This window comes from Balaenoptera musculus, chromosome 3 (assembly GCF_009873245.2).
Source record: "Balaenoptera musculus isolate JJ_BM4_2016_0621 chromosome 3, mBalMus1.pri.v3, whole genome shotgun sequence".
NCBI classification, from domain to species: Eukaryota; Metazoa; Chordata; class Mammalia; order Artiodactyla; family Balaenopteridae; genus Balaenoptera; species Balaenoptera musculus.
The window spans coordinates 162,710,123-162,736,423 of NC_045787.1; the positions used below are offsets into that span (position 1 = coordinate 162,710,123).

Below are 26,301 nucleotides of genomic sequence, written 5' to 3' on the forward strand. Positions count from 1 at the left end.
AAAAGTATTTCTTTTTTTTGGCTGTGCCGCGTGGCTTGCAGGATCTTAGTTCCCCAAACTCGGGTCCCAGCAGTGAAAGTGCCGAGTCCTAACCACTGGACCACCAGGGAATTCCCTAATAAAAGTATTTTTATTTAAAAAATATGTAGTAAGATGTTCCTTCTGGGATGGTTTAAGTAGCATCACTGTGACGTGTGCTGTTAAATTATGTAAGCACTGGTTGAAAAAAAACCCAAAAACCTAACTTCAAGCCAGAATCCCAGACTCAGGATTAGAAACCACTGACAATTTTTATTTATTTAAAAAATTTTTTTTAATTTTTAAAAATTATTTTTATTAAAAAAATTTTTTGGCCACGCCGGGCGGCTTGTGGGATATTAGTTCCCAGATCCACCCGGGTCCTGGCAGTGAAAGCACCGAGTACTAACCACTGGACCACCAGGGAATTCCCCCACTGGCAATTTTTAAAAACAGCTCTATGAAGGTGTAATTGATGTACAAAAAATTGCATGTATTAAAGTGTACAACTGGATGAGTTTCACTGAGTGTATACATCTGTAAAACCACCACCACAATCAAGGTAGAGAGCATTTCTATCACCCCCAACAATTTCTCCAAATTTTTCTCATGCCCTTTTTTCATCCCTTCACCTGCCCCCTCCTCCCTGTCACTATGGATTAGTTTGCATTTTCTAGAATTTTATATTAATGGACTCATGCAGTACTTATTTACTTTTCTAACTGCTCAATCCAGACCCCAGTTAGTAACCATACCCTGTGTATATCATGCCTTATTGTCTTCTTACCCACAGTACGGTTTTGGACTTTCTGGAGTTTTTGGTCTGGGGTTTTCAAGGCAGTTTCTAGAACAACCGATTCAATTTTCTGGAGAATAGATGTGAACGTGGCTGTGATGTTTCTCCCCTCTTCCATTCCCCATACAGTCTTATTGGTGAGAAGTGACTCGATATTCTCAACAACCTGTTGCAGCTTTGAAGAGATAAAGAATTAAAAAAAAAAATCCAATCTGATAGGTCCCACGTCCAGAGGGTCAGAAGAAAACACAAAAAAGCAGGTGCTGGAGCCAGACAACTAGTTTAAATCCTGACCCCACCATTCACCTGCTGAGCAACCTTGGGAAAGTCACTCAATCGCTCTGTGCCTCAGGTACCCTGTTTAGAATGAGGACAGAACTAAGACCCCATAGAGTTTTGGCGAAGATTAAATAAGTGAAGAGATGCTACGTTTTTAGAACAGTGTCTGTGCCTGGTAAACACCATATACGTGTTAGTTATTATGAACATCTCTTACCAACAAGGAAGTGGTAAGGTTTCTAGAAATAGACCAGTGGTTCTTAACTGGGGGCGATTTTGATCCCCAGGGGATCAAGTTAGTGACAATTTGGTACATTCATGATGTTGTGGAATCATCACCTCTATGTAGTTCTAAAACATTTCCATCATCTCCAAATAAAACCCATTAAAGAGTTACTCCCCATTCTCCCTTCCCCAAGCCTCTGGAAAGCACGAATCTGCTTTCTGTTTCCATGGATTTGCCTATTTTGGACATTTCATACAAATGGAATCATACACTATGTGATCTTTTGTGTCTGACTTCTTTCACTAAACATAATGTTTTTAAGGTCATCCATGTCGTAGTGGGAATCAGAACTTCATTTTTTATGGCTGAATAATATTCCACTGTATGGATATACCACATTTTATTCATCCATTCATCTGTTGATGGACATTTGGGCCATTTCTGCCTTTTGGCTATTGTGAATAGTGCTGCTAAGAACATAGGTGTGCAAGTATCTATTTGGGTCCCTGCTTTCTTCTTTTTAAAATTTATTTTATTGAAGTATAGTTGATTTACAATGTGTTAATTTCTGCTGTACAGCAAAGTGATTTAGTTTTATATACATTCTTTTTCATATTCCTTTCCATTATGGTTTATCACAGGATACTGAATATAGTTCCCTGTGCTATAAAGTAGGACCTTGTTGTTTATCCATTCTACAATATATATAATAGTCTGCATCTGCTAATCCCAAACTCTCCTTCCATACCTCCCTTACTGCCCTCCCCCCTCTTTGGCAATCAGAAGTCTGTTCTCTATGTCTGTGAGTCTGTTTCTGTTTTGTAAATAAGTTCATTTGTGTCATACTTTAGATTCTACAAGCAAGTGATATCATATGGTATGTGTCTTTCTCTTTCTGACTGACTTCACTTAGTATGATAATCTCTAGGTCCATGCATGTTGCTGCAAATGGCATTATTTCGTTCTTTTTATGACTGAGTAGTATTCCATTGTATATATATACCACATCTTCTTTATCCATTCATCTGTCAATGGACATTTAGGTTGTTTCCATATCTTGGCTATTGTGAATAGTGCTGCTATGAAATAGGGGTGTATGTATCTTTTTGAAGTATACTTTTGTCCGGGTATATGTTTGGGTCCCTGCTTTCAGTTCTCTTGGGTATATTCCTAGGAGTGGAATTGCCGTGTCACCTGGTAATTATATGTTTAATTTTTTGAGGAACCTGGCAATGATATTTTATAATGAAATGCTCCTGTTGATAACATGATTATTTGTTCATTACTTCAATGAACAGTTGCTGAACTCCCAATGTGGGCTTGGTCTGATTCCTGCCCTCAAGAAGCTCACTGTCTAGAGGGTGACAGCACACCATGTGAATGTTATCAGTCTGATGGAGATAACGATGGATAACATAGATGGAACATGTATTCTGGATCAGGCACTGTGCTAAATACTACACATATATTATCTCATCTAACCTGCTCATCTATCCAATGGTGCCATTACCACCCCTGTCTTACAGATGAGTAAATTGATCTTGAAGAGCGTGATGGTTAATTTTATGTTTCAACTTAACTGGGTAATGGGTTACACAGATATTGGTCAAGCAGCATTCTGGGTGTGTCTGTGAGGGTGTTTCTGGATGAAATTAACATCTGAATGGAGAGATGAAGTAAAGCAGATTGTCCTTCCTGATGTAGCTGGGGATCATCCAGTCAGTTGGAGGCCTGACTAGAATAAGAACTCTGAGGAAGGGACTTTCCTCCTGCCTCCCTGACAGTTCCAGCCTTGAGCTGGGACATCATTTTTTCCCTTCAGACTCGAACGGAAACATCGGCTCTTCCTGGGTCTCAGACCTCTGGATTCAAACTGGAACTACACAATCAACTCTTCTGGGTCTTCAGCTTGTCGACTGCAGATTTCGGGGCCTGTCAGCCAATTCCTTATAACAAATCTCTTTATATCTTTTCTCCTATTGGTTCTGTTTCTCTGGAGAACCCTAATACAGAGAGGTCATCATTTTGCCCATGTCACTTGCCATTGTGGTGCTGGGATTCAAACCTCTGTCTACACTTCTAAACCCCACATCCCCTACTGTGAGAACATAGTGGGGGGATATTAACTAAGATGGAGGAGTTTAGGGAGGTCATCCAGGAGGACACGACACCTGAATTGAGTCTTTTTTTTAAAAATTAATTAATTAATTAATTTTGGGCTGCGTTGGGTCTTCATTGCTGCGTGCGGGGTTTCCCTAGTTGTGGCGAACGGGGGTTACTCTTTGTTGCAGTGTGTGTGCTTCTCATTGTGGTGGCTTCTCTTGTTGCAGAGCACGGGCTCTAGGTGCATGGGCTTCAGTAGTTGTGGTGCACGGGCTCTAGAGCACAGGCTCAGTAGATGTGGTGCACGGGCTTAGTTGCCTCGAGGCGTGTGGGATCTTAGTTCCCAGACCAGGGCTCGAACCTGTGTCCCCTGCATTGGCAGGTGGATTCTTAACCACTGCACCACCAGCGAAGTCCCCTGAATTGAGTCTTGAGTAAGGAAGAGTGGGAGGAACCAGCCAGGTGAGGAACTAGGAAAAGGAGTTTCAGGTTGAGAGAACAGCATGTACTTGGAGGCCTGGAGCTTGGAAGGGCAAGGCATGAACAGTTTCTCTGGAGTAGAGCAGGGTGAGGGTGGGGAGTAGGGCAAATAAGGGACAAGTCCATTCTGCTAGACTATAGATTCTCAGAGACATGGATCGTTCTCTTTGTTAAAATTCAGAGTCAGCTTACAGACACTAAATTACTACCTATCAGGAAGTTTTTGGTTTCTCTCTCTTAATTGTCCTACAGTATCCATTTCCCCCTCCTACTTTTAATAATTGAATGAATTCCTCAAATTTTATGTGGGCCATGCTACCCAACCACAGACCATATTGTCCCAGCCTCCCTTGTGCTAGGTTTGGCTATGATATATGCGACTTCTGGGTTGTCACCTTAAGACATGTCTCTAGGGACTTCCCTGGTGGCGCAGTGGTTAAGACTCTGCCTGCCAATGCAGGGGACATGGGTCTGAGCCCTGGTCTGGGAAGATCCCACATGCTGCAGAGCAACTAAGCCCACGTGCCACAACTACTGAGCCTGCACTCTAGAGCCTATGAGCCACAACTACTGAGCCTGTGTGCCTAGAGCCTGTGCTCTGCAGCAAGAGAAGCCACTGCAATAAGAAGCCTGTGCACCACAACCAAGAGCAGCTCCTGCTCGCCACAACTAGAGAAAGCCTGCGCGCAGCAATGAAGACCCAACGCATCCAAAGAAAGAAAGAAAGAAAGAAAAAAGACATGTCTCAAGGAAGTTATCCTGACATTATTAGCATATCATATAGTGAGTAGATGAGGAGCGAGGCCCTCTCTCTACTCTCCTCTCTTCACCTTGTACTCCAGAGAACTTGCCCTGGACCCCCTCTTCCCTCTATCCACCAGTACGAATGCAGCATTGCAGCAACCCAGCTTTGGCTATGCAGTTGAGGACAAGATGCCAGGGGATGATGGAGTAACAGTATGGAAAGACCATGGGTACACTTAATGGCCTCATGGAGCAGAATCCCTTCACCAGTCTGGATTCCTTGCCTCTGGACTGATAAGTCAGAAAGTAATAAAGATCCATTTTTTAAAAGCCACTGGATATTTGGGTCTCTTTGTTACAACAGCTCAGCATATCCTAATACAGTCTTGCTTAGTCTGTCTTTCTTGGTTTGGGATAGATCTTCTCTTTAGGGGGCAGACACACACATACCTATATATACATACACACACACCCTTATATACATACACACTGTATCTATCTATCTCTATAGTGAGATATGTAGCAATAAACATAGTGATATACATGTATACATCATAGTTATATATAATACATATTAGATAACATAATAACATAATTAACACATATTATAATTAACATAGATCAAAATATGTCATCTTAATATATATCATATATTCTATATTATCATATGTATAGTACATGACATATAGCACACATATAATATATAGTATTCACCTCCATTTGCTAGCTTTGAGATTTGTAAATATTTGTTACCCGGCTAGGTTCCAGGATTCGGCTTCCACTCACCTCTTTTGTGCTATTGGTTGTCTCTGAGGGGGTGATTTCTGAAAAAGACAACAGAGGATGTTATTGTAGGAATTGAAAGTAAAAGTGTGGAGAGGTTGGCAGGTAAGGTGGGTAACTTTGCATCTAGAAGGTCTGAACTCATACACTTTATATTTCCTGACAAGGAAACAAGGTCCAAGACCTTGCAGCTCCAAGACCTTGCTCTTTTGGGGGATCAGAGTCCAAATCCCTGTTGTGGCATAGAACAGTGTTTTTCAACTTAGAGTGATTTTGCCTCCAGGGGACACTGGCAATGGCTGGAGATATTTTTGGTGGTCACTCATGACTTGGGGTGGGGAATGCTACTGGCATCTAGTGGGTCGAGGCTTGGGATGCTGCTCAACGCCCTACAATGCACAGAATGGTTTCTGACTGCAAAGAATTATGGGGCCCCAAATGTCAATACTGCTGTGGTAGAGATACCTTGGCATAGAGGAAGTGGAAAATTGTAAGCTCCAAATTCTTTCATTCAGACCTGGCTGAACATTATAACTGAAATGGCTGAGGAAACAGAAAATTAGGTGCTTCAGGTTTTAAAATTCATCCTGGCTGGGAATTATAACTGAGACTAGAATGTCAGTTTATGATCTTCAGCTGTTAATGGGACCTTTGTATATTGCTTCTTGTATTGTACGTTGTGAGGATAATCATCTCTATTTTAGAAAGACGAGGAAAGTCTGGCAAATGTTTACATATCTGTTACCATCATACTGAGGTTAAATCTATACTTATTCTGTGTCTTGGTTTTCAGCTGAGTCTATTTGCTAAAAAGAGCAAAGAGTTTTCCTGTACATTGAAGGCTTTGTCTTAAGAGTTCAAGAACTTTTACTTACAGCCTGAGTCTGAAAATGTTTGTTATTGGAAACCACATTCATTGTAGAAAAACATGCTTTTGGCAGAAAGCGGCATACTTTTTTTGTGAGGGCTTTCTTGGACCTACCAACCTTGGCGATAACGAACCCTAGATGGACTCAATCCATATAAAAGAGCTCTTAAAATTAGAAAATGTCTTAAAATTAGGAAAATAACTAAGGCATTTCTCTTTCTTGTAAGATCAGGTGAGTTTAACAGATTAACATCATAACCCAGGCAAAATCTCAGCCTGTTTATACGTTGTCAACAGAGGTGCCTGCTGCCTAGTAAAACACTAATTCACTCTGGGTTCAATCATATTCTTTCATTCATTTACTCATTAATTCATTTAACAACTATTTATTGATTGTCTAAGTTAGTGGTGGACTTACGGCACAGCAACCCCTTCCTACACACCCTGTGCTCATTTCTGTCACCTTCCCCACCTGGACCTCAGTCTCACATTTGGAGCACATGCAGCTCCAAGACCCTGGTGTGGGCTTCAGCTTGAGACTTGGGGAAATAGGGTAACCTGGGCTTGAATCTTGCAGGAGCACCTCCTATTGGTGGACAACATACTCCTTTTTTTTTTTAGAGAGAAAGTCTTTTTATTTATTTTTTTATTTATTTATGGCTGTGTTGGGTCTTCGTTTCTGTGCGAGGGCTTTCTCTAGTTGTGGCAAGTGGGGGCCACTCTTCATCGCGGTGCGTGGGCCTCTCACTATCGCGGCCTCTGTTGCTGAGGAGCACAGGCTCCAGACGTGCAGGCTCAGTAATTGTGGTTCACGGGCCTAGTTGCTCCGTGGCATGTGGGATCTTCCCAGACCAGGGCTCGAACCCATGTCCCCTGCATTGGTAGGCAGATTCTCAACCACTGCGCCACCAGGGAAGCCCCATAGTCTTGATATTAAAGAGCAACCTGAACTTTCCCAGACCTTTCTATCTGGAGCAGGGGTGTTAACCTAGTTTGGTTTTCCTGAGAATCAGATGAAAAGCTAGCAATATTAGCAAATACTTATAGGTAGTGCACTAAATGCTTTAAATGGTACTATCTCATTTAATCCTTGCAATAGCCCTCTGAGGGCTGTATATCTTCTAAATTTCCAGCTCTCATCAGATGGACCCAGCTTTTGGGTCCTGGTAATACCACTTCCTCTCCTGTCCCCCTAGGTGTAGGATGGCTACAGATTTCTGCTATTGCTAATCCCTGGGTTGCTTCACTGTCCTTTTGACTTCTCAGCTCTTCCTTCACCAGCACCAATTCTCTGTATGAAATTACTTATGTTTAAAAGACCTAGTGTGTTTCTGTTTTCCAGGCTTGATCTTGACTGATAAAGAGGAATAACTGATTATTACTATTACTATTATTATTGCACCAAAAAAGCATGCTTTGTCCCTTTTATGGCTTCCCTGAGACCCATGTTGCAGTGTAGCAAGTGGCTGAGTGTGGACTCTCAGTATAGGCTGACCTAAGTTAAAAATCATCTTATTAGTTGGCAGACCTTGAACAAGTTACTTAACTTTTGGGTGCTTCAGTTTCTTCATCTGTAATAACAGTGCTTACCTCATGTAATAAATGAAATAATGAATGTAAAGCACTTAATGTTGTACTTGGCACATAGTACAAATGAAATAAATATTATCTATCAGTATTATTGTTTCTCCACAAATCAGTTTCCTAGAATTTAGCTTTAAAGACTCTCTCTCTCATGATTTCAACTGTAGTCAATACCTCATGGATAGCCTGCCAAGTCCCATGTTTCTTATGTACAGATCTTCTCCATCTATATGATTTCTATGACAGTGATCATGTTTATCCAAGGTCACAGATCTGAGGGTGGGCATATGACTCAAATTGGGCCACTTTGTACATTTCCAAGTAATATGCAATTATGTCCAAGAGAGAATCAATTGATCCTTCTTTGGGTGGTTGGATCAATAACAATGGTAAGATTTGGAGCTGTTGGTGGCCATATTTCCTGTCCTGTGGACTAGGAGTCAGAAAAGGCAGTTTGCAATGAAAGAGAAGAAAGGAGCAGACCCAGAGTATGAGAGACTGGGGTGCCCTGACAGTGTTTGGTCCCCAGCTTCAGTTCATTCCAGAATCCCAGCTGTATTCTTGCCCTTGAGTTCCAAGACGTTTCCACGCATCTTTATCATAAACTCATCTTTTCTGCTTAAATTAGCCTGAGTGGGTTTCTTTACTTTGCAATTCAAAGAATCTTGTCTCAGTCACAACCCTGTCACCTCCATCTCCAACTTGCCTTCTTCTTCTCCTTTTTTTGTTTTTGCCGCACTGCACTGCACTGCTTGTGGGATTTAGTTCCCCGACCAGGGATTGAACCCGGGGACATGGTAGTGAAAGTGCCCAGTCCTAACCATTGGACCACCAGGGAACACCCTCACTTGGCTTCTTAACCCCATTATTTCTCTAAACTTCCTTCTTTCCTTTCCCCTTCCTCTTTCCATTACCTGTTTCCCTCCAGAAAATAGACATGTCCTGGCCCCACCACAAGTATATATTTTCTGGTGTTAGACTCAATTAAAAATTAGAAAAGGAGACAAGAAGACAAGAATTTTCTTACTCTGACAAGTGTTCTCGCTGGAATTATTGAATTGCGCTTTCCCAGAGAGGAGTTTATATCCAGCGTTACAGCGACAGTAGAAACTTCCTTTCGTATTCTGACATTTAGCATTCACACCACAATATATACTAATGCGTGGTTTACATTCATCAATATCTGGAACACAAAGGAGAAATTTGGTCATTCATTTGACAAAGATTTATTGAACATCTAAATATGTGCCAGAAGCTATATCCTTTCCACCAGGGTCTATCCTGGCTTTCCAAAACAACTCAGTTAAGGTAATAGTTGTCTTTGTTCTTTCCTTTCTTCGTTGATTTTGGTTGGGTTCTCCAAGAAGCAGACATTGAGACAAGGATTCAAGTTCAAGTACCTTATTTGGGAGATGGTCCCAGAAAACACTGCAATGGAAATGGTGAAATGAAACAGGAAAGGGAAGGCAGAAAATAAAGGGGGTATTATCCAGGAAATTTCTACTGTGGGCGACTGAGGCTCAATTCCTCTGGGAACCTCTGAGAGGCAGTGTAGAGCATGCACTTCAGGTAAGCCTACCTGAGGGGTGAGGGAGCTGGGGTATTTATCCACAAAATCTTATCATTTATTGGTGGAGGAATGTTCCCAGGGGATGTAAACTCTCCAGTACTTCCATTTGTCCTGAGCGTGGACTGAGTGGTCTTCAGTGGCCAGAGAAAGCCTCAGACTTGGTGTACGAAGGAATGAAAAATGCCAAGGGCATATAGATGGGATACTGACCATGTTTGTATCTCCCCCCTACCCCCAGTTCATATGTTGAAGCCCTAACTCCTAGTGTGGCTGTTTTTGGAGATGGGGCCTCTTAGGAGGTAATTGACATTAAATGAGATCATAAGAATGGGGCCCTGATCTGATAGGATTAGCATCCTTATAAGAAGAGACACAGGAGTGCTACTCCAAACCATTGCTTCTGCCCTTATGCCCAGTGAGGAAAGACCATGTGAAGGTACAGTGAGAAGGCAGGTCTCACTAGAAATAGAATCTGCCAGAACTTTGATCATGGACTACTTCCAGCCTCCAAAACTGTTATAAAGTAAATTTCTGTGGTTTAAGCCACCAGCCGGTGGTATTTTGTTATAGGAACCTGAGCAGATTAATACATCTGCTAAACTAACTAATTGAGTTAGAATGTTTTTGTTAAATCAATATGTCTCCAGTCCTCAGGGTCACTGTAGCCCCTTTACAACGATGTCAAGTGGGAAGTAAAAATGTGTGATTTCCCTGTCTGTTACAGGAAACACGGAATTTGGGATTTTCAGAGTGTGACATAGTGTGGCTGATGCTGTTGCTTACTCAATAGCTATTCCTTGTTTGGGAGGCCAAGCATGGCAATCTTGTTCCCGTTTCTCAGGTGCTCTCTTTCTCAACCTCCCTTTCAGATAGGGTTGTCCTGTGACATACCCTTAACCAATGAAAAGTAAAGATGGTCTCCTGAGAAAAACTTTACAAAATGTGAGATAGAAAGTAGTTACAATTCACTACAAAGGAATGAGACTCAGTCTGGTATTGGAATTCCCAACTGCAAACCTGTAAACTTGAAGACAGTTTCTGTGATTACTGGGATATGTATCGATGGATTACTGGGGTAAGAGGATGGAGTTTAAAAATTCTCTACACAGGCAAGATAGAATCTACTTGTTGGAGTAAAAGAAAGGTGAGGTTATACAATAATTGAGAGAGATATTACCCATGTACCCAATTTGAAGAAAACATGTGAAGAAATGCTCCAAGCAAACAAGTTAACAAGTATTAAATTAGCAAGTACAGAAACCTCAACTTGGAGGAAGATGAAGGGAAGAGGAAGCAGGGTTTTACAATGAACGTTGAAATAAAATTAACATTCATGGGGGGGGGATTGGAAGGAAGAGGAGGAAAGGAGAGGAGTAAAATAAGAGTATTTTAAGGATGTCGTCTCTTTACTGGGAGAGGGGAAGTAAGGGTAAAATTAAGCATCTTGGTAGGGAAAACAATGCAACCTGGTGGGAAAAATAATTGATGAGTGTTTCAAATATTAGGAGAGAAATATGTGTTTGATTATGAAATTAAGAAAAGAGAAAGTAACCATTAATAGTATGAAAAAGTATAGTAGAAATTCTAAATAAATAAAGGGAAAAATGGAACTAATAGCAACTTGATAAAACAAACACAAATAAGAAAAAGGCTAGTGGGAAGCAGCCGCACAGGGAGATCAACTCGGTGCTTTGTGACCACCTAGAGGGGTGGGATAGGGAGGGTGGGAGGGAGGGAGATGCAAGAGGGAAGAGATATGGGGATGTATGTATATGTATAGCTGATTCACTTTTTTATAAAGCAGAAACTAACACACAATTGTAAAGCAATTATACTCCAATAAAGATGTTAAAAAAAATCCTATGCAAAAAAAAAAAGAAAAAGGCAAATGAGGAAATCATAATAATAAAAAATTAATAATAAATGTAAAGTAAGACCGTGGGAGTAACTGTGTCAGCCATTACACTAAATATAAATGGACTAATATACACTAAATATAAATGGAAATCTTCTATTAAAATAGAGACTAGGAAAAAAAGAGAAAAAAATAGAGACTAGAATATTGAGTGCGGCAGTTTCAAAACGTGGCTTCCAAATTATTTGACACTCTTTCCATTGAGATGTGGGCACATTGTCTTATCCCTTTGTGTCCAAGTGTGCTCAGGGCTACTTTAGTCAACAGACTATTGCAGAAGTGTTACAATAGGACTTTGAGACAAGGTCATAAAAAAACGTGCAATTCCGCCTGAGTCTCTTGGAAGCCTCACTCTCTGGAATCTCCATGCTGAGACATTACCTCTCAGAATTCAACCATCAACTGTGAGAAGCTGAAGCTACATGGAGGGATCTAGCATAGGGGCTCCAGTTGACAATCCTAGATGATTTCAGTCTTTGAGTTATCCCATCCCAGGCACAGACATGTGAGGAGAGGTGCTTTCAGATAATTCTAACCCTCAACTGTTTGAGTCACCACCAGCCAGTTGAGCCTTTTATCTGAGGCCTAAGATATCATGGGGCAGAGAAGAGCCATCACTGTTTTGCTTGTCTGAATTCCTGACTCATATGAGCATAATAAAATGGTTGTTTTATGCCAATGAGTTTGGGTTTTATTATGCAGCAGTAGATAAGTGGAACAATGGGCTAAAAAATGACACCCAACTATATACTGTTTTCAGGAGATTGATAATATTGGAAATAAAGAGGTGCACAAAGAGATACTAGGAGAATTCAAACAGAAATAAAACAATGTATAATATTAATATCAGGCTCAGTGGAATTTAAGGTTCAAAGTTCTAAACAAGGTAAAGAGGGAAACTATGTATTGATACTTAACATATTTTATGAAGAAAATTATATTCCATTCACAAATATGTATGCACCAAACAACATAGATAAATACAGAAAGCACAAACAAGTAGAAATGTAAGAAGCAAGAACAAATCAAAATACAATTATACTGGGATATTCAATTCACTTCTCTCGGAACTAGTAGATAAAAAATAAATAAGAGTAGAGAAGAACTGGATATCACAATCAATAAGCACATACAAACAGAGGAAAGATCTAGTGGATAAAAAGTAAAGATATGGGGAAATTAATGAGTAAATAAAATCAATAAATACACATATACAGAAAGTCAGAGAGACAGACAAAGGCACTCGCATGTGCACACACACACACACACACACACACACACACACACAGAAATAGAAATTGAAAGAGATAGAAGCCTATGCAGAGAGAGATAATTTTATATTCCTTGAAAATAAAATATATATTTTCTTTCATAAAATCAATCATATGCTTCCACAAAGATATCTCTAATAAAAACTTAAAAAGTAGAGATTTTCAGCCATTAGTTTAAAAATCCTAATAAATTTTTTAAAAGTAGAAATGATTCTTTAATTATCTAATAAAATTAGGAATATATAATGCAAAAATGTACAAAAAATCTTAACTTTTTGGAAATGAGGAAGCACCCTCCCACATAATTCTTGGAGTAGAAAAACATCAAAAGGAAATTACAAACCATCCACAGATCAATAAGAAGAATACTTCATCCTGTAGAATATATCTAAGCCTGTTCTCAGAGGAAAATGTATAACCTTATATGTCTTTATTTTTAAGAAAGAAAGGTGAAAAAATAAAGCATCTAAGTATTCATTTTAAGAACCCAGAAAAAAGAAATTAAGAAGAGATTAAATCTGAAATCAATAAAATACAAAACAAAAAACATAGTAGAAAGGATAAAAAATTCAAAAGACCAATAAGACAGATAAACCCACACAAGTTTGATGAAAAAACCTGATGGAAAATAGCAAGAAGGGGAACATACCACAGTTTCAAGGAGGTGATTAAAATAACCATAAGAGAATGCTGTATGCAACTTTATGGTCACAGATTTAAAAATTAGGGAAAATAAGTGATTTCTTATAAATAATAAAAATTATTCCAAGAAGAAATAGAAAATTAGAATAAGCCCATTGAATCAGTAGGAACTGGAAAGGTGATTCATGATCTACCATTAGAAAAAGCACAAGGCGAGCATTTCAAGTGAGGAACAAGCTATGATGCAATATTTGCAAAGAAGGAGATGTCTGGGATCTGGCCATATGATTTTTATAGCCTTCGTTCATATGAGGGTTTAAAAAGAGTTGGTAAGTAAGAGAGGAAGGATTTATCTGGAGAGAACTGATGCTGTCCTGTGAGCCCTTCTACTTCCACCCAAGAGGAGAAGTGTGTGTGAGTGCTTTTCTCTTCATCTTAATCCAAGAGAGGGATTTTAAGGAATTCATTCAGCTAATTACACTGTCTTTGCATTTTATGGGGACCCAGTTGATTGGTGCCTGTTTCCTCCTGAAAAATCTAAATAGTGAGCCAGCCACTTGGGCAGAAAAGAAAGATCTGCTGCACCTGCTTATCTCAAGTTTCTTGGGCAAAGGGTGAATGAATATTTCCCAAGAGCTAGATGTAAGTCATGTGTGAGAAGTTTTGGGTGTGGGGTTGCTTCGTTTCTTTCAGAGAGGGCCACATGGAGTGGCAAACGGACTTTATCAGGAAGAAGCTGAAGAAGACACAGGATTCCTCCAGGATGAGTAAGGTGTAGGGAGGAATTTGCTGTTATCAGGGGAATTTCAGGGGAGTGATTGGGGAATTGTCCTCAAATAACCCACAAAAGCTGTCACGATTGAAAGTGCTGTATCTCAGGAACATAGAGACTAAATAGCAACAATAGTATCATCAAGGAAAAACTTCCCTGCTCCCCTTTCCTCATCTCCCTGCCAGGTTACAACTCTTGCAAGATTGGGTGAAGGAAAGTAGAATGTTACGTGGGGAAAGAGGAGAGAAGCCAATTATACACCTTACTCCCAACTGTAGGCTTCCAACCAGGAGGGAGGTTGAAAAGTAGGAAAGGAGAAAAACCTAATATTTACTCAACTCTAGAGTGTTTATTCTTCCATAGAATTGGACATTTAAATTATTGAGTTGAGGCAGCATCTTGCGTCTTAGGTGACCACAGGACTTTATATTAAAAAAAGTTTCTGCCCAAGCTTTTATTCTTTCTTTGCCATGACTTCAGTACATAATCTCTCTCCTTAAAAAATTGTACAAAAAATTGCACAATGCTTTATGATTCATGAAGTACGGTTACATTTATTATTACCTTATTCAAACCCCTTACTGCTATCATGAGGTCAGCATTATTACCCCTACATTATGGAGGAGAAAATTGAGACCTAACTAGGTTCTGGAAGAGCCCACTTTTCTGACTTCATGGAAGAATTTCTTTCTTGGTGAAGGTTGAGTTGGCAGAGTTTTCAGTATTGCATATTATTGTTACCTCCTCAAAGCCCTTATCCTGCCTTCTTTCCACATCTACCTCTAGGTGATTTGAAAATTACCCCTTTACCTTCACATATCTCCAAGGGGTATGTGAAGTATTGCTGCCTGGATTCAGAAATGTATCCATGGTGGCAGCTACAGTGAGTGGCATTGACACAGGAAGCATCTTGGGGGCACTGACGACAGGTCCCTGCAAGGAGAAGAGAAGCAGGTCAGATGTCACCAGAGTCAAAATCTCTCCTGTTATCATTTGGTTTGGCTCTGAGCAAGGGCCTCTCAAGGCTGAGGAAGCTGCACCTTTTCCCTTTTGTGAGACGTCAGTACATTAAAAAGTTAAAGATACCAAACCCAAGCTACAGAAAAAAGTATGATCCTTATGCATGATAGAGAACTGAGGTTGGCATTAAACAAGTTAATTTTAACACAAATATTTCAATGCAATATAACTGTGCTATTCAGAAGATCATTGCAGAATATATAAAAGGGGAATGAGTTGGTTAAGACCTGGGACACTGTGTTTGATTCTGACTCCACCACTTACTACCCGTGTGTCTTTGCACAAGTGTCCTAACCTCTCTGTGCCTCAACTTCCTCATCTGTAAAATGGGTTAATGTGAGGAGTAAGTGAATTAATACATATAAAGTTCTTCAGGCAGTGCCTGGAACATATTAAATGTCAGCTATGATTACAAAAATTTGAATTCGTAGGGTACCACAGAAGGTATATTGTGATAAGGGTACATGTTGTCTTTGTAACACTATGTAAAATTTCATGTAGATGGAGATCACTAAGGATCTTAATCTGAGGCCCCTTGAAAATGAATAGAAATAACGGGGACTGAGGAAATACCTCAAGCTTAAGTCTAGTGGAGAAATCTGGGAGCTGTCCAGGGTTCACACAGAGTGGAGGCAGGGAACATGATGGGGGGAAAATGTGCAGAGCCTGGCAACTCAGAATGCATCCCTAGCTTTTAGCTAGAAATGTAGAATCTCAGGCTCCACCCTAGGCTTGCTGATTCAGAATCTAGTGAGATCGCCAAGGGATTAAAGTTAACCTGAAATGAACTTGCTCATTTTTTGTTGACTTGCTTGTGACTGGAATGAAATGATTATCATCATGCTCTGTCTCTCCCCACCAGAATGTTTACTTCATGAGACTTGGTGTGTTTTATTCACTGTTCTACCTCTATCTTGTTCATGCTGTGGTTACTAAAAACAAATAAATAGACAACAGTAAAATAAAAAAAAAAGAAAACTTAAAATATACCCAAATTTGATGAAATGATGACTTAAAAAGAATTACAGGAGTAAACCTGCCCCATTTCTGTTCCCAGAAGTAGCTCCCTTCCTCTGTCTTGTTGGAGGATGTGAGTGGTCCCAGGTGCATTATTGGTCTACACCCTCCCTGATCTCTGGCTATGAAAAAGTCAGGCTTTAAGCACTCACCTTTGGTTTTCTGAGCCATGACTCCTGACAAGCTTAGCAGAAAGCAGAGTCCTGGAACAGGGAAGCAGAAGGGAGACATGAAATGATTGAGGAAAGATTCTAGGATATTCTCCAAGGGCTGGGTATCAGTTATCTATTGCTAAATAACAACTATCACAAAATGTAGACATTCATTTTTTTACCTCTTGTGGTTTCTATCATTTGGGAATCTGGGAAAGGCTCAGCTGAATAGTTCTGACTTGGAGCTTCTTATACAGTTGTTATTAGACAGTGATGGGGCTGGAGCATCTGGGAACTGGCTGGACATGGCTTCATGTAGTCTCAGGGCCTAGGGCAGTTTGGGCTTCCTCCCATCATGTCAGCCTTGGTCAGGCAGCTTCCATGACACTTCAGAGCTCTAAGCATGAGTGTTCTGGCCAACCAGGCTATATCTCCTCTCAAGATCCAGTCCAGGAGGTCATGCAGCTCCATTCCACCGTATTCTCTTGGTTACAAGCAAGTCACATGTCCACCCAGATTCAAGTGGACCAGAACCAGAGTCTTCCTCTTGATGGAGGATAGGCAAAATTCCAGAAACAGTCTTGGAGGGGAAGTATTGTTTCTGCCTTTTTGAAAAATGAAGACTGCCTCTATGTGAAGGCTACTTCTACTGTGGCTGCTAAAGTGCTATTTTTTTCTTCCCCAAACCTTCCCAACATCTGGTGGTATCAACAGCCATGTTCCTGCTTCTGCAAAGACCCGAAGGTGCTGGATAGATGGGTGGCTTTTCTCTTCCTTTCTTAATAAATCTTACACCACTCTGATTGTTAGTTCTCTCCTTACCTTCTTTTCATTCTCTTATAACATACTAATGTCTAGAATAATTTGCCACTTGCAAATACAATATACAAAATATTTAACAACTGGTATGTTCAGGAACCAGCCAATCAGAATGGACATTGGAGACCCTCTCTGAGGCAGCAGGTGTTAGTCTTTCAGCCGCTGAATTGTGAGGCAGTCGATGGGGTCCCAGGGAAGGGTCTGGGCTGGCAGTAGTGTCCTGGGAGCTGATTCTGGGAAACAATTATTTACACATGGTGTGGAAATATTTCAATATGAACAACCAATGTGGGTCTTCTAGTGTGCACAGGTCCAGTGACTAGTAACCTTATTTGCAACATTTGTTACCCCCTAAGAAAGTGGGTCCTGCAGATGAATGGATAAAAAATGTGGTATATATATATACACAATGGAATGTTATTCAACCTTAAAAAATAAGGCAGTCTTGCCATTTACAGCAACATAGATGAATCTAGAGGACATTATGCTAAGTGAAATTAAACCAGACACAGAAGGACAAATACTGTATGATTTCTCTTGCATGAAAAGTAGTCAAACTCACAGAAGAAGAGAATAGAATGGTGGTACCAGGGCATTCTTTTCCAATGGGTATACAGTTTTTGCTATACAAGATTAATACGTCCTAGAGATCTGCTGTAAAACATAGCAAATACGTTTAACAACTTGGTGTTGTATACTTCAAAATATGTTAAAAGGATAGATCTCATGTTAATCATTTTACAAAAAAAGAAAGAAGAAAAAGAGAAACATTTCCACAAATAATGAACACTTTGGAAGTGATAGATATGCTTAATATCTTGATTGTGGGGATGATATCATGGGTGTATGGTGTATGCTTATGTCCAAACTCATCAAGATGTATGCATTAAATGTGTGCAATTTTTTGGTATATCAATTACACCTCAATAAAGCCAAAATAAAAAAAGAAAGTGGGTCCTGGTCATGGAAGGTCTCTGTTTACCAAGTTGGATGACAGGTTGGGGGAGGGTGGACTAGTTTCGTGGAGCTGGTAAACTTTGATTCCTGTGGGTAAAGGACTGGGATTGGAGGGCTCGAGGCTGAGAGTCTGGTGAAGTGTGTGGGGGGGGATGTCTTGGCTTCCTTGGGGAGGTTCAGAAGATGTGGTGGCTGGTGTCTGTGAAGCAAGACTTGGAGGAGATGGGAATTTTTGGACTAAAATGTGGCATGCCCTGTGATGCAAACACCCCTCCATCCTGCCTATGAACACACCAGTGAAATTTCTCTTGAAGAGAGAGGCTCCGGTCTTGGGGAGAGGATTTTCTGGGTGGGGGAAATTGGGCAAGGTTCTAAGGGCAGCCTCCACAATATCCAAGAGGAATTGAGCTCTTACCACATGTCAGGCATTGTTCTAAACATTTTAGGTACATGAACATACTTCAGCTTTCTAACAACTTTAGAAGGTGAATACTAGAAAAATTAATGTTTAGCAAATATCTACTGGCAGATTTTGGTTTTTGGAAGTAATTTTGAGAGTATCTAGTTGCTAAGGAGGTGGGAGACTTCGTTGGCGTGCACCGTTTTAAACAATGCTTTGCAAAAGATTCTGAAATAAAAAATAGTATATTGAAAAATTATACTCATGATAGTAATTAAATTACTGTCCCCTGAAATAATGTTTAATAATAAACATATGAACGTTCAAAATCCTCATGAAAGAATTATGAACTGGAGGGACAATTTGGGAAGACAAACTCTAGGGAACAGCATTAAACATTTCATCTTTCCTGCTCTTCAGGTTATATTTCTGACTTTTCCTTTTAATTGCAATTTTTTAAAACAGAGAATTGCAAAATATAGAAATGACCCAGTTTAGAGACGTATACAAATGTTTTCTTCTCTCAACCAGGAATTTAGACATAAGGAATAATAGCTGGTTTATAAAGAATAAAAATACTTTCCAACATAACTAAAATTGCATCACTGAGACTCTTTTAAAAGCTTAAAAGTCATTCAGCCACCATCCTATAATATTCTTTGTACTGTCTCTAGTGTTATTTTTAGCAGGGAAAAATTTATGTTTGGCATTTATTAACTTCAACTTCAAAATTATTTTTTTCTGAGCCACCAAATTATGGCTTCTGCTTGTTTTAATGATATTTTAGTTGAATTTATATTATAAACTAGGAGAGTTAGGGGGAGAATTGATACATGTTTATGAATGGCTGAGTCGCTTTGCTGTGCACTTGAAACTATCACAACATTGTTAATCGACTATACTCCAATATAAGATAAAAAGTTTAAAGGGTAAACAAAACAAAGAAAAACAAAACCAGAAAGCTGATTGTGACTGCTATTTCCATAGTATCTATAGTTGGAAATATTGAAATTATACAATGATTTACACATTCTAATCTAAATTATTTTATATTATAAACTAGAAAAATCTAATATATAGCTTTTAAAAAAATGAGTGATCTTAGTGTCAAGGGGTTACTAAATCAGATCGTTAAAATATTCATGAGAAAGAGAACTCAAATGACATAAATTCTTAAGTTTTTAATTCCCATAAAATATTTCAAATATATAGAAAGAGTGACTGCTGTGAGCCAAACACTGCCTTGGGCAGAAATGTGAGAACTTTTAAAAATGAATCACACTCAATCAAACAATAAAAGCAATAATATCTGCAGAAAACTATTTTGTAAGTATATGTAAAATAATATGATGTATTTTTTGTCCTTTATTTTAAAATAAAAACACGTGGAATAAAAAAAAAGAAGGTGCTCTAATTTCATTCTTTTACATGTAGCTGTCCAGTTTTTCCAGCACCACTTATTGAAGAGGCTGTCTTTTCTCCATAGTATATTCTTGCCTCCGTTATTAAAGATAAGATGACCATATGTGCGTGGGTTTATCTCTGGGCTTTCTCTCCTGTTCTATTGATCTATATTTCTGTTTTTGTGCCAGTACCAAACTGTCTTGATTACTGTAGCTTTGTAGTATAGTCTGAAGTCAGGGAGCCTGATTCCTCCAGCTCCATTTTTTTTTCTCAAGATTGCTTTGGCTATTCAGGGTCTTTTGTGTTTCCATACAAATTGTGAAATTTTTTGTTTTAGTTCTGTGAAAAATGCCAGTGGTAGTTTGATAGGGATTGCATTGAGTCTGTAGATTGCTTTGGGTAGTAGAGTTACTTTCACAATGTTGATTCTTCCAATCCAAGAACATGGTATATCTCTCCATCTTTTTGTACCATCTTTAATTCCTTTCATCAGTGTCTTATAATTTTCTGCATACAGGTCTTTTGTCTCCTTTGGCAGGTTTATTCCTAGGTATTTTATTCTTTTTGTTACAATGGTAAATGGGAGTGTTTTCTTAATCTCACTTGCAGTTTTTTCATCATTACTCCCTAACACCATACACAAAAATAAACTCAAATTGGATTAAAGACCTAAATGTAAGGCCAGACACTATCAAACTCTTAGAGGAAAACATAGGCAGAACACTCTATGACATAAATCACAGCAAGATCCTTTTTGACCCACCTCCTAGAGAAATGGAAACAAAAACAAAAATAAACAAATGGGGGCTTCCCTGGTGGCGCAGTGGTTGAGAATCTGCCTGCCAATGCAGGGGACACGGGTTCGAGCCCTGGTCTGGGAAGATCCCACATGCCGCGGAGCAACTAGGCCCGTGAGCCACAACTACTGAGCCTGCACATCTGGAGCCTGTGCTCCGCAACAAGAGAGGCCACGATAGTGAGAGGCCCGCGCACGGCGATGAAGAGTGGCCCCCGTTCACCGCAACTGGAGAAAGCCCTCGCACAGAAACGAAGACTCAACACGGTCATAAATAAATAAATAAATAAATTTAAAAAAAAAAGAAAAATAAACAAATGGGACCTATTGAAACTTAAAAGCTTTTGCACAGCAAAGGAAACCATAAACAAGACAAAAAGACAACCCTCAGAATGGGAGAAAATATTTGCAAATAAAGCAACTGACAAAGGATTAATCTCCAAAATTTACAAGCAGCTCATGCAGCTCAATATCAAAAAAACAAACAACCCAATCCAAAAATGGGCAGAAGACCTAAAGAGACATTTCTCCAAAGAAGATATACAGATTGCCAACAAACACATGAAAGAATACTCAACATCATTAAGCATTAGAGAAATGCAAATCAAAACTACAATGAGATATCATCTCACACTGGTCTGAATGGCCATCATCAAAAAATCTACGAACAATAAATGCTGGAGAGGGTGTGGAGGAAAGGGAACACTCTTGCACTGTTGGTGGGAATGTAAATTGATACAGCCACTATGGAGAACAGTATGGAGGTTCCTTAAAAAACTAAAAATAGAACTACCATACAACCCAGCAATCCCACTACTGGCCATATACCCTGAGAAAACCATAATTCAAAAAGAGTCATGTACCACAATGTTCACTGTAGCTCTATTTACAATAGCCAGGACATGGAAGCAACCTAAGTGTCCATTGACAGATGGATGGATAAAGAAGATGTGGTGCATATATACAACGGAATATTACTCAGCCATAAAAAGAAACGAAATTGAGTTATTTGTAGTGAGATGGATGGACCTAGAGTCTGTCATACAGAGTGAAGTAAGTCAGAAAGAGAAAAACAAATACCGTATGCTAGCAGATATATATGGAATCTAAAAAAAAAAAAAAGGTAATGAAGAACCTAGGGGCAAGACAGGAATAAAGATGCAGACCTACTAGAGAATGGACTTGAGGACACAGGGAGGGGGAAGGGTAAGCTGGGACGAAGTCAGAGAGTGGCATGGACATATATACACTACCAAATGTAAAATAGATAGCTAGTGGGAAGCAGCGTATAGCACAGGGAGATCAGCTCGGTGTTATGTGACCACCTAGAGGGGTGGGATAGGGAGGGTGGGAGGGAGGGAGACCCAAGGGGGAAGAGATATGGGGATATATGTATATGTATAACTGATTCACTTTGTTGTAAGCAGAAGCTAACACACTATTGTAAAGCAATTCTACTCCAATAAAGATGTTAAAAAAAAAAAAAGGTGAATACCATTAGCATTAACCTCATTGTGCAGGTTAAGAAACAGAGGCACAGAGAGGTTGAGTAACTTGCTCCATTTCCCAGAGCTAGTCCAGTGGCAGAGCTGAGATTAAACCAGGCTCTGGGTTCCTGCTATTAACCTACCACCCCACATGATCTACCTTTCAGAAATCCCACACAGTGCTGCATGCAAAGTGGAGGTGTTCAGATTGTACACCCTAAGTTGGCAGTTTATTGTGATAGTGACTTGAGGAAGGGGTGCCCTTTCTCCAGAAGATGCTGCTCCCTAGATTTGATTAGGGTCTCAAAGTTCAGTAGAGGGTGTGATATGCTAACTTGGTCATTTGGGGCAATCCAGACTAATTGCAGGATTTGGGAGAAAATCCTATGGGCTAGCAGTGGCCCTTTCAGAGTGGAAGGGAGGGCAGTACTAACACTTACTGGGTCTCCCTGTATGAGTTTCTGATTGCTGCTGTAAAAAATTAAGTGAATTTAGTGGCTTAAAATAACAGAAATATATTCCCTTACAATTCCGTAGAAAATTCAGTTCTGTCAAAAATCACTCTCATTGGCTTCCCTGGTGGCGCAGTGGTTGAGAATCTGCCTGCTAATGCAGGGAACACGGGTTCGAGCCCTGGTCTGGGAAGATCCCACATGCCGCGGAGCAACTGGGCCCGTGAGCCACAGCTACTGAGCCTGCGCGTCTGGAGACTGTGCTCCGCAACAAGAGAGGCCACGATAGTGAGAGGCCCGCGCACCGCGATGAAGAGTGGCCCCCGCTTGCCGCAACTGGAGAAGGCCCTCGCACGGAAGCGAAGACCCAACACAGCCAAAAAAAAATATAAGGAAATAAATAAATAAATAAAATTAAAAAAAATCACTCTAATTGGGCTAAAATCAAGGTGTTAGTAGGGCTGATTTGGAAGCTCTAGGGGAGAATCCATCTCCTTGCTTTTTGCAGCTTTTAGAGGCTGCCCACCTTCCTTGGCTCACGGCCCCTTGGTCCATCTTCAAAGCCAGTGGCATAGCATCTTCTCTCTTTTCTGGTCTCTTGCTTCCCTCTGATGAGGACCCTTGTGATTATATTGGACCCACCAGTATAATCCAGGATAATCTGCTCATCTCAAGATCTTTAGCACATCTGCAAAGTCCCTTTGACCATGTGATGGGGTTTAGGACATGCCACCCCAAAATATTCCACTTTGGCATATTCTTTATTTTGAGCTGGAGGCAATTGAGAGGCAGAAGATGCAGGAAGAGCTTTATGACCTACCCTTTTCTACCTAAAAACTGGCCATAATTTCCCACAAGAAAGATGCCCTCCCTGTACCAGGATGAGAAGAGCATCTTTACTCCCAGAGACTGTGAATGGACCTTGAAACAGATCTGTACAAACAAACTTACTAAAATAACCCTATCTTCCAATACTTTCCCCTCCTCTGTATCTCCTAGTCACTTCCTCACAATTTATTGCATCTAGCCCCAATCCCTTTGTCTGTCTTGTTTCCTCACACATTTATCATTTCTTTGTCTAAAAGGTAAAAAATTTTGTGCTCTAGTCACTTCTTTGGGTCTTCATTTTCTTGTGAAGGCTCCCATGTCCATGTTAAAATTTAATTGAATGTGTATGCTTCTCTCCTATTAATCTGTCTTACGTCAATTTAATTCTTATTCCCAGCTAGGGACCGTAAGATGGTAGAGGAGAATTTTTACCTCCCCTGTATATGTGAGGTAACATACCCACACGTTTCAGGGGATGTTGACATCTTTGGTGAGGGCTGTTATTCCTCCTCCCAGGCTATTATTCTTCTCCAAAGAAGTTGCCAGGTCTGTCCTGTGATCAATTACTTATGCAACTGCTTTCATGGAGCATTTTGAATATTTTTGGTGGTCAAATGAATATATTCTCAGCTGGGATGTGAACCGCTTAATGGCAGAATCCTGGAATATTTCTTAATACATTTAAATTTCCCTTTTTCTTACTTTTGTATAATGATTAATTTGCAGCAGCTACTCTAACATTACAGCTGCCCCAATGATGACTATAGCTTGCAGAGGCAGCTAGTAAAACATATGGCTGAAAGGTACTTCCTGGTTCCTAAAACTCAGGCAGTCTGGGTACCATCACATTTCCTCAAGGTTAGTCTTCAAGGTGTCCTTCCAGCCCAGCCAGCAATCCTGTGCTCAATAATACGGGCATGACAACAAGAAGAATAAAATATCTAGGAATAAACCTACCTAAGGAGACAAAAGACCTGTATGCAGAAAATTATAAGACATTGATGAAAGAAATTAAAGATGATACAAATAGATGGAGAGATATACCATGTTCTTGGATTGGAAGAATCAACATTGTGAAAATGACTCTACTACCCAAAGCAATCTACAGATTCAATGCAATCCCTATCAAACTACCACTGGCATTTTTCACAGAACTAGAATAAAAAATTTCACAATTTGTATGGAAACACAAAAGACCCCGAATAGCCAAAGCAATCTTGAGAACGAAAAATGGAGCTGGGGGAATCAGGCTCCCTGACTTCAGACTATATTACAAAGCTACAGTAATCAAGACAGTATTGTACTGGCACAAAAACAGAAATATAGATCAATGGAACAGGATAGAAAGCCCAGAGATAAACCCATGCACATATGGTCACCTCATCTTTGATAAAGGAGGCAAGCATATACAGTGGAGAAAAGACAGCCTCTTCAATAAGTGGTGCTAGGAAAATTGGACAGCTACATGTAAAAGTATGAAATTAGAACACTCCCTGACACCATGCACAAAAATAAACTCAAAATGGATTAAAGACCTAAGTGTAAGGCCAGACACTATCAAACTCTTAGAGGAAAACATAGGCAGAACACTCTATGACATACATCACAGCAAGATTCTTTTTGACCCAGCTCCTAGAGAAATGGAAATAAGAACACAAATAAACAAATGGGACGTAATGAAACTTAAAAGCTTTTGCACAGCAAAGGAAACCATAAACAAGACCAAAAGACAACCATCAGAATGGGAGAAAATATTTGCAAATGAAGCAACTGACAAAGGATTAATCTCCAAGATTTACAAGCAGCTCATGCAGCTCAATAACAAAAAAACGAACAACCCAATCCAAAAATGGGCAGAAGATCTAAATAGACATTTCTCCAAAGAAGATATACACATTGCCAACAGACACATGAAAGAATGCTCAACATCATTAATCATTAGAGAAATGCAAATCAAAACTACAATGAGATATCATCTCACACTGGTCAGAATGGCCATCATCAAAAAATCTAGAAACAATAAATGCTGGAGAGGGTGTGGAGAAAAGGGAACACTCTTGCACTGTTGGTGGGAATGTAAATTGATACAGCCACTATGGAGAACAGTATGGAGGTTCCTTAAAAAACTACAAATAGAACTACCATACGACCCAGCAATCCCACTACTGGGCATATACCCTGAGAAAACCATAGTTCAAAAAGAGTCATGTACCAAAATGTTCATTGCAGCTCTATTTACAATAGCCAGGACATGGAAGCAACCTAAATGTCCATCGACAGATGAATGGATAAAGAAGATGTGGCACATATATACAATGGAATATTACTCAGCCATAAAAAGAAATGAAATGGAGGTATTTGTAATGAGGTGGATGGAGTTAGAGTCTGTCATACAGAGTGAAGTAAGTCAGAAAGAGAAAAACAAATACAGTATGCTAACACATATATATGGAATCTAAGGAAAAAAAAAAAAAAGGCCATGAAGAACCTAGTGGCAAGACGGGAATAAAGACACAGACCTACTAGAGAATGGACTTGAGGATATGGGGAGGGGGAGGGGTGAGATGTGACAGGGTGAGAGAGTGTCATGGACATATATACACTACCAAATGTAAAATAGATAGCTAGTGGGAAGCAGCCGGATGGCACAGGGAGATCAGCTCGGTGCTTTGTGACCACCTAGTGGGATAGGGAGGGTGGGAGGGAGGGAGAAGCAAGAGGGAAGAGATATGGGAACATACGTATATGTATAACTGATTCACTTTGTCATAAAGCAGAAACTAACACACCATTGGAAAGCAATTATACTTCAATAAAGATGTTTAAAAAAAAAAAAGAAGTTGCATAAGAGATGAAAAAAAAAAGAAGTTGCATAAGAGATGAAAAAAAAAGTGATTATAATCCTAGCAATGTTTAAA

The 26,301-nt window shown here is 39.8% G+C and overlaps 1 protein-coding gene across 3 annotated transcripts in view; it reads right to left on the reverse strand.

The window, feature by feature from the left end:
- The window catches only part of ADGRE3 (adhesion G protein-coupled receptor E3), a 44,731-nt gene that overhangs the window by 16,716 nt on the left and 1,714 nt on the right, over positions 1-26,301 (reverse strand). Inside the window, exons 1-6 of one of the 3 annotated variants that reach the window (XM_036845352.1) lie at positions 16,423-17,271; positions 16,241-16,291; positions 14,862-14,984; positions 8,909-9,064; positions 5,433-5,470; positions 806-989 (exon numbers count right to left, since the gene is read on the reverse strand). In XM_036845352.1, the coding sequence (XP_036701247.1) occupies positions 806-989; positions 5,433-5,470; positions 8,909-9,064; positions 14,862-14,984; positions 16,241-16,291; positions 16,423-16,441 (571 nt within the window). In that variant the 5' untranslated portion in view covers positions 16,442-17,271. Of the gene's footprint in view, positions 1-805; positions 990-5,432; positions 5,471-8,908; positions 9,065-14,861; positions 14,985-16,240; positions 16,292-16,422; positions 17,272-26,301 lie in introns of those variants that run through there. The other 2 variants (XM_036845351.1, XM_036845353.1) reach the window with 2 other exon arrangements.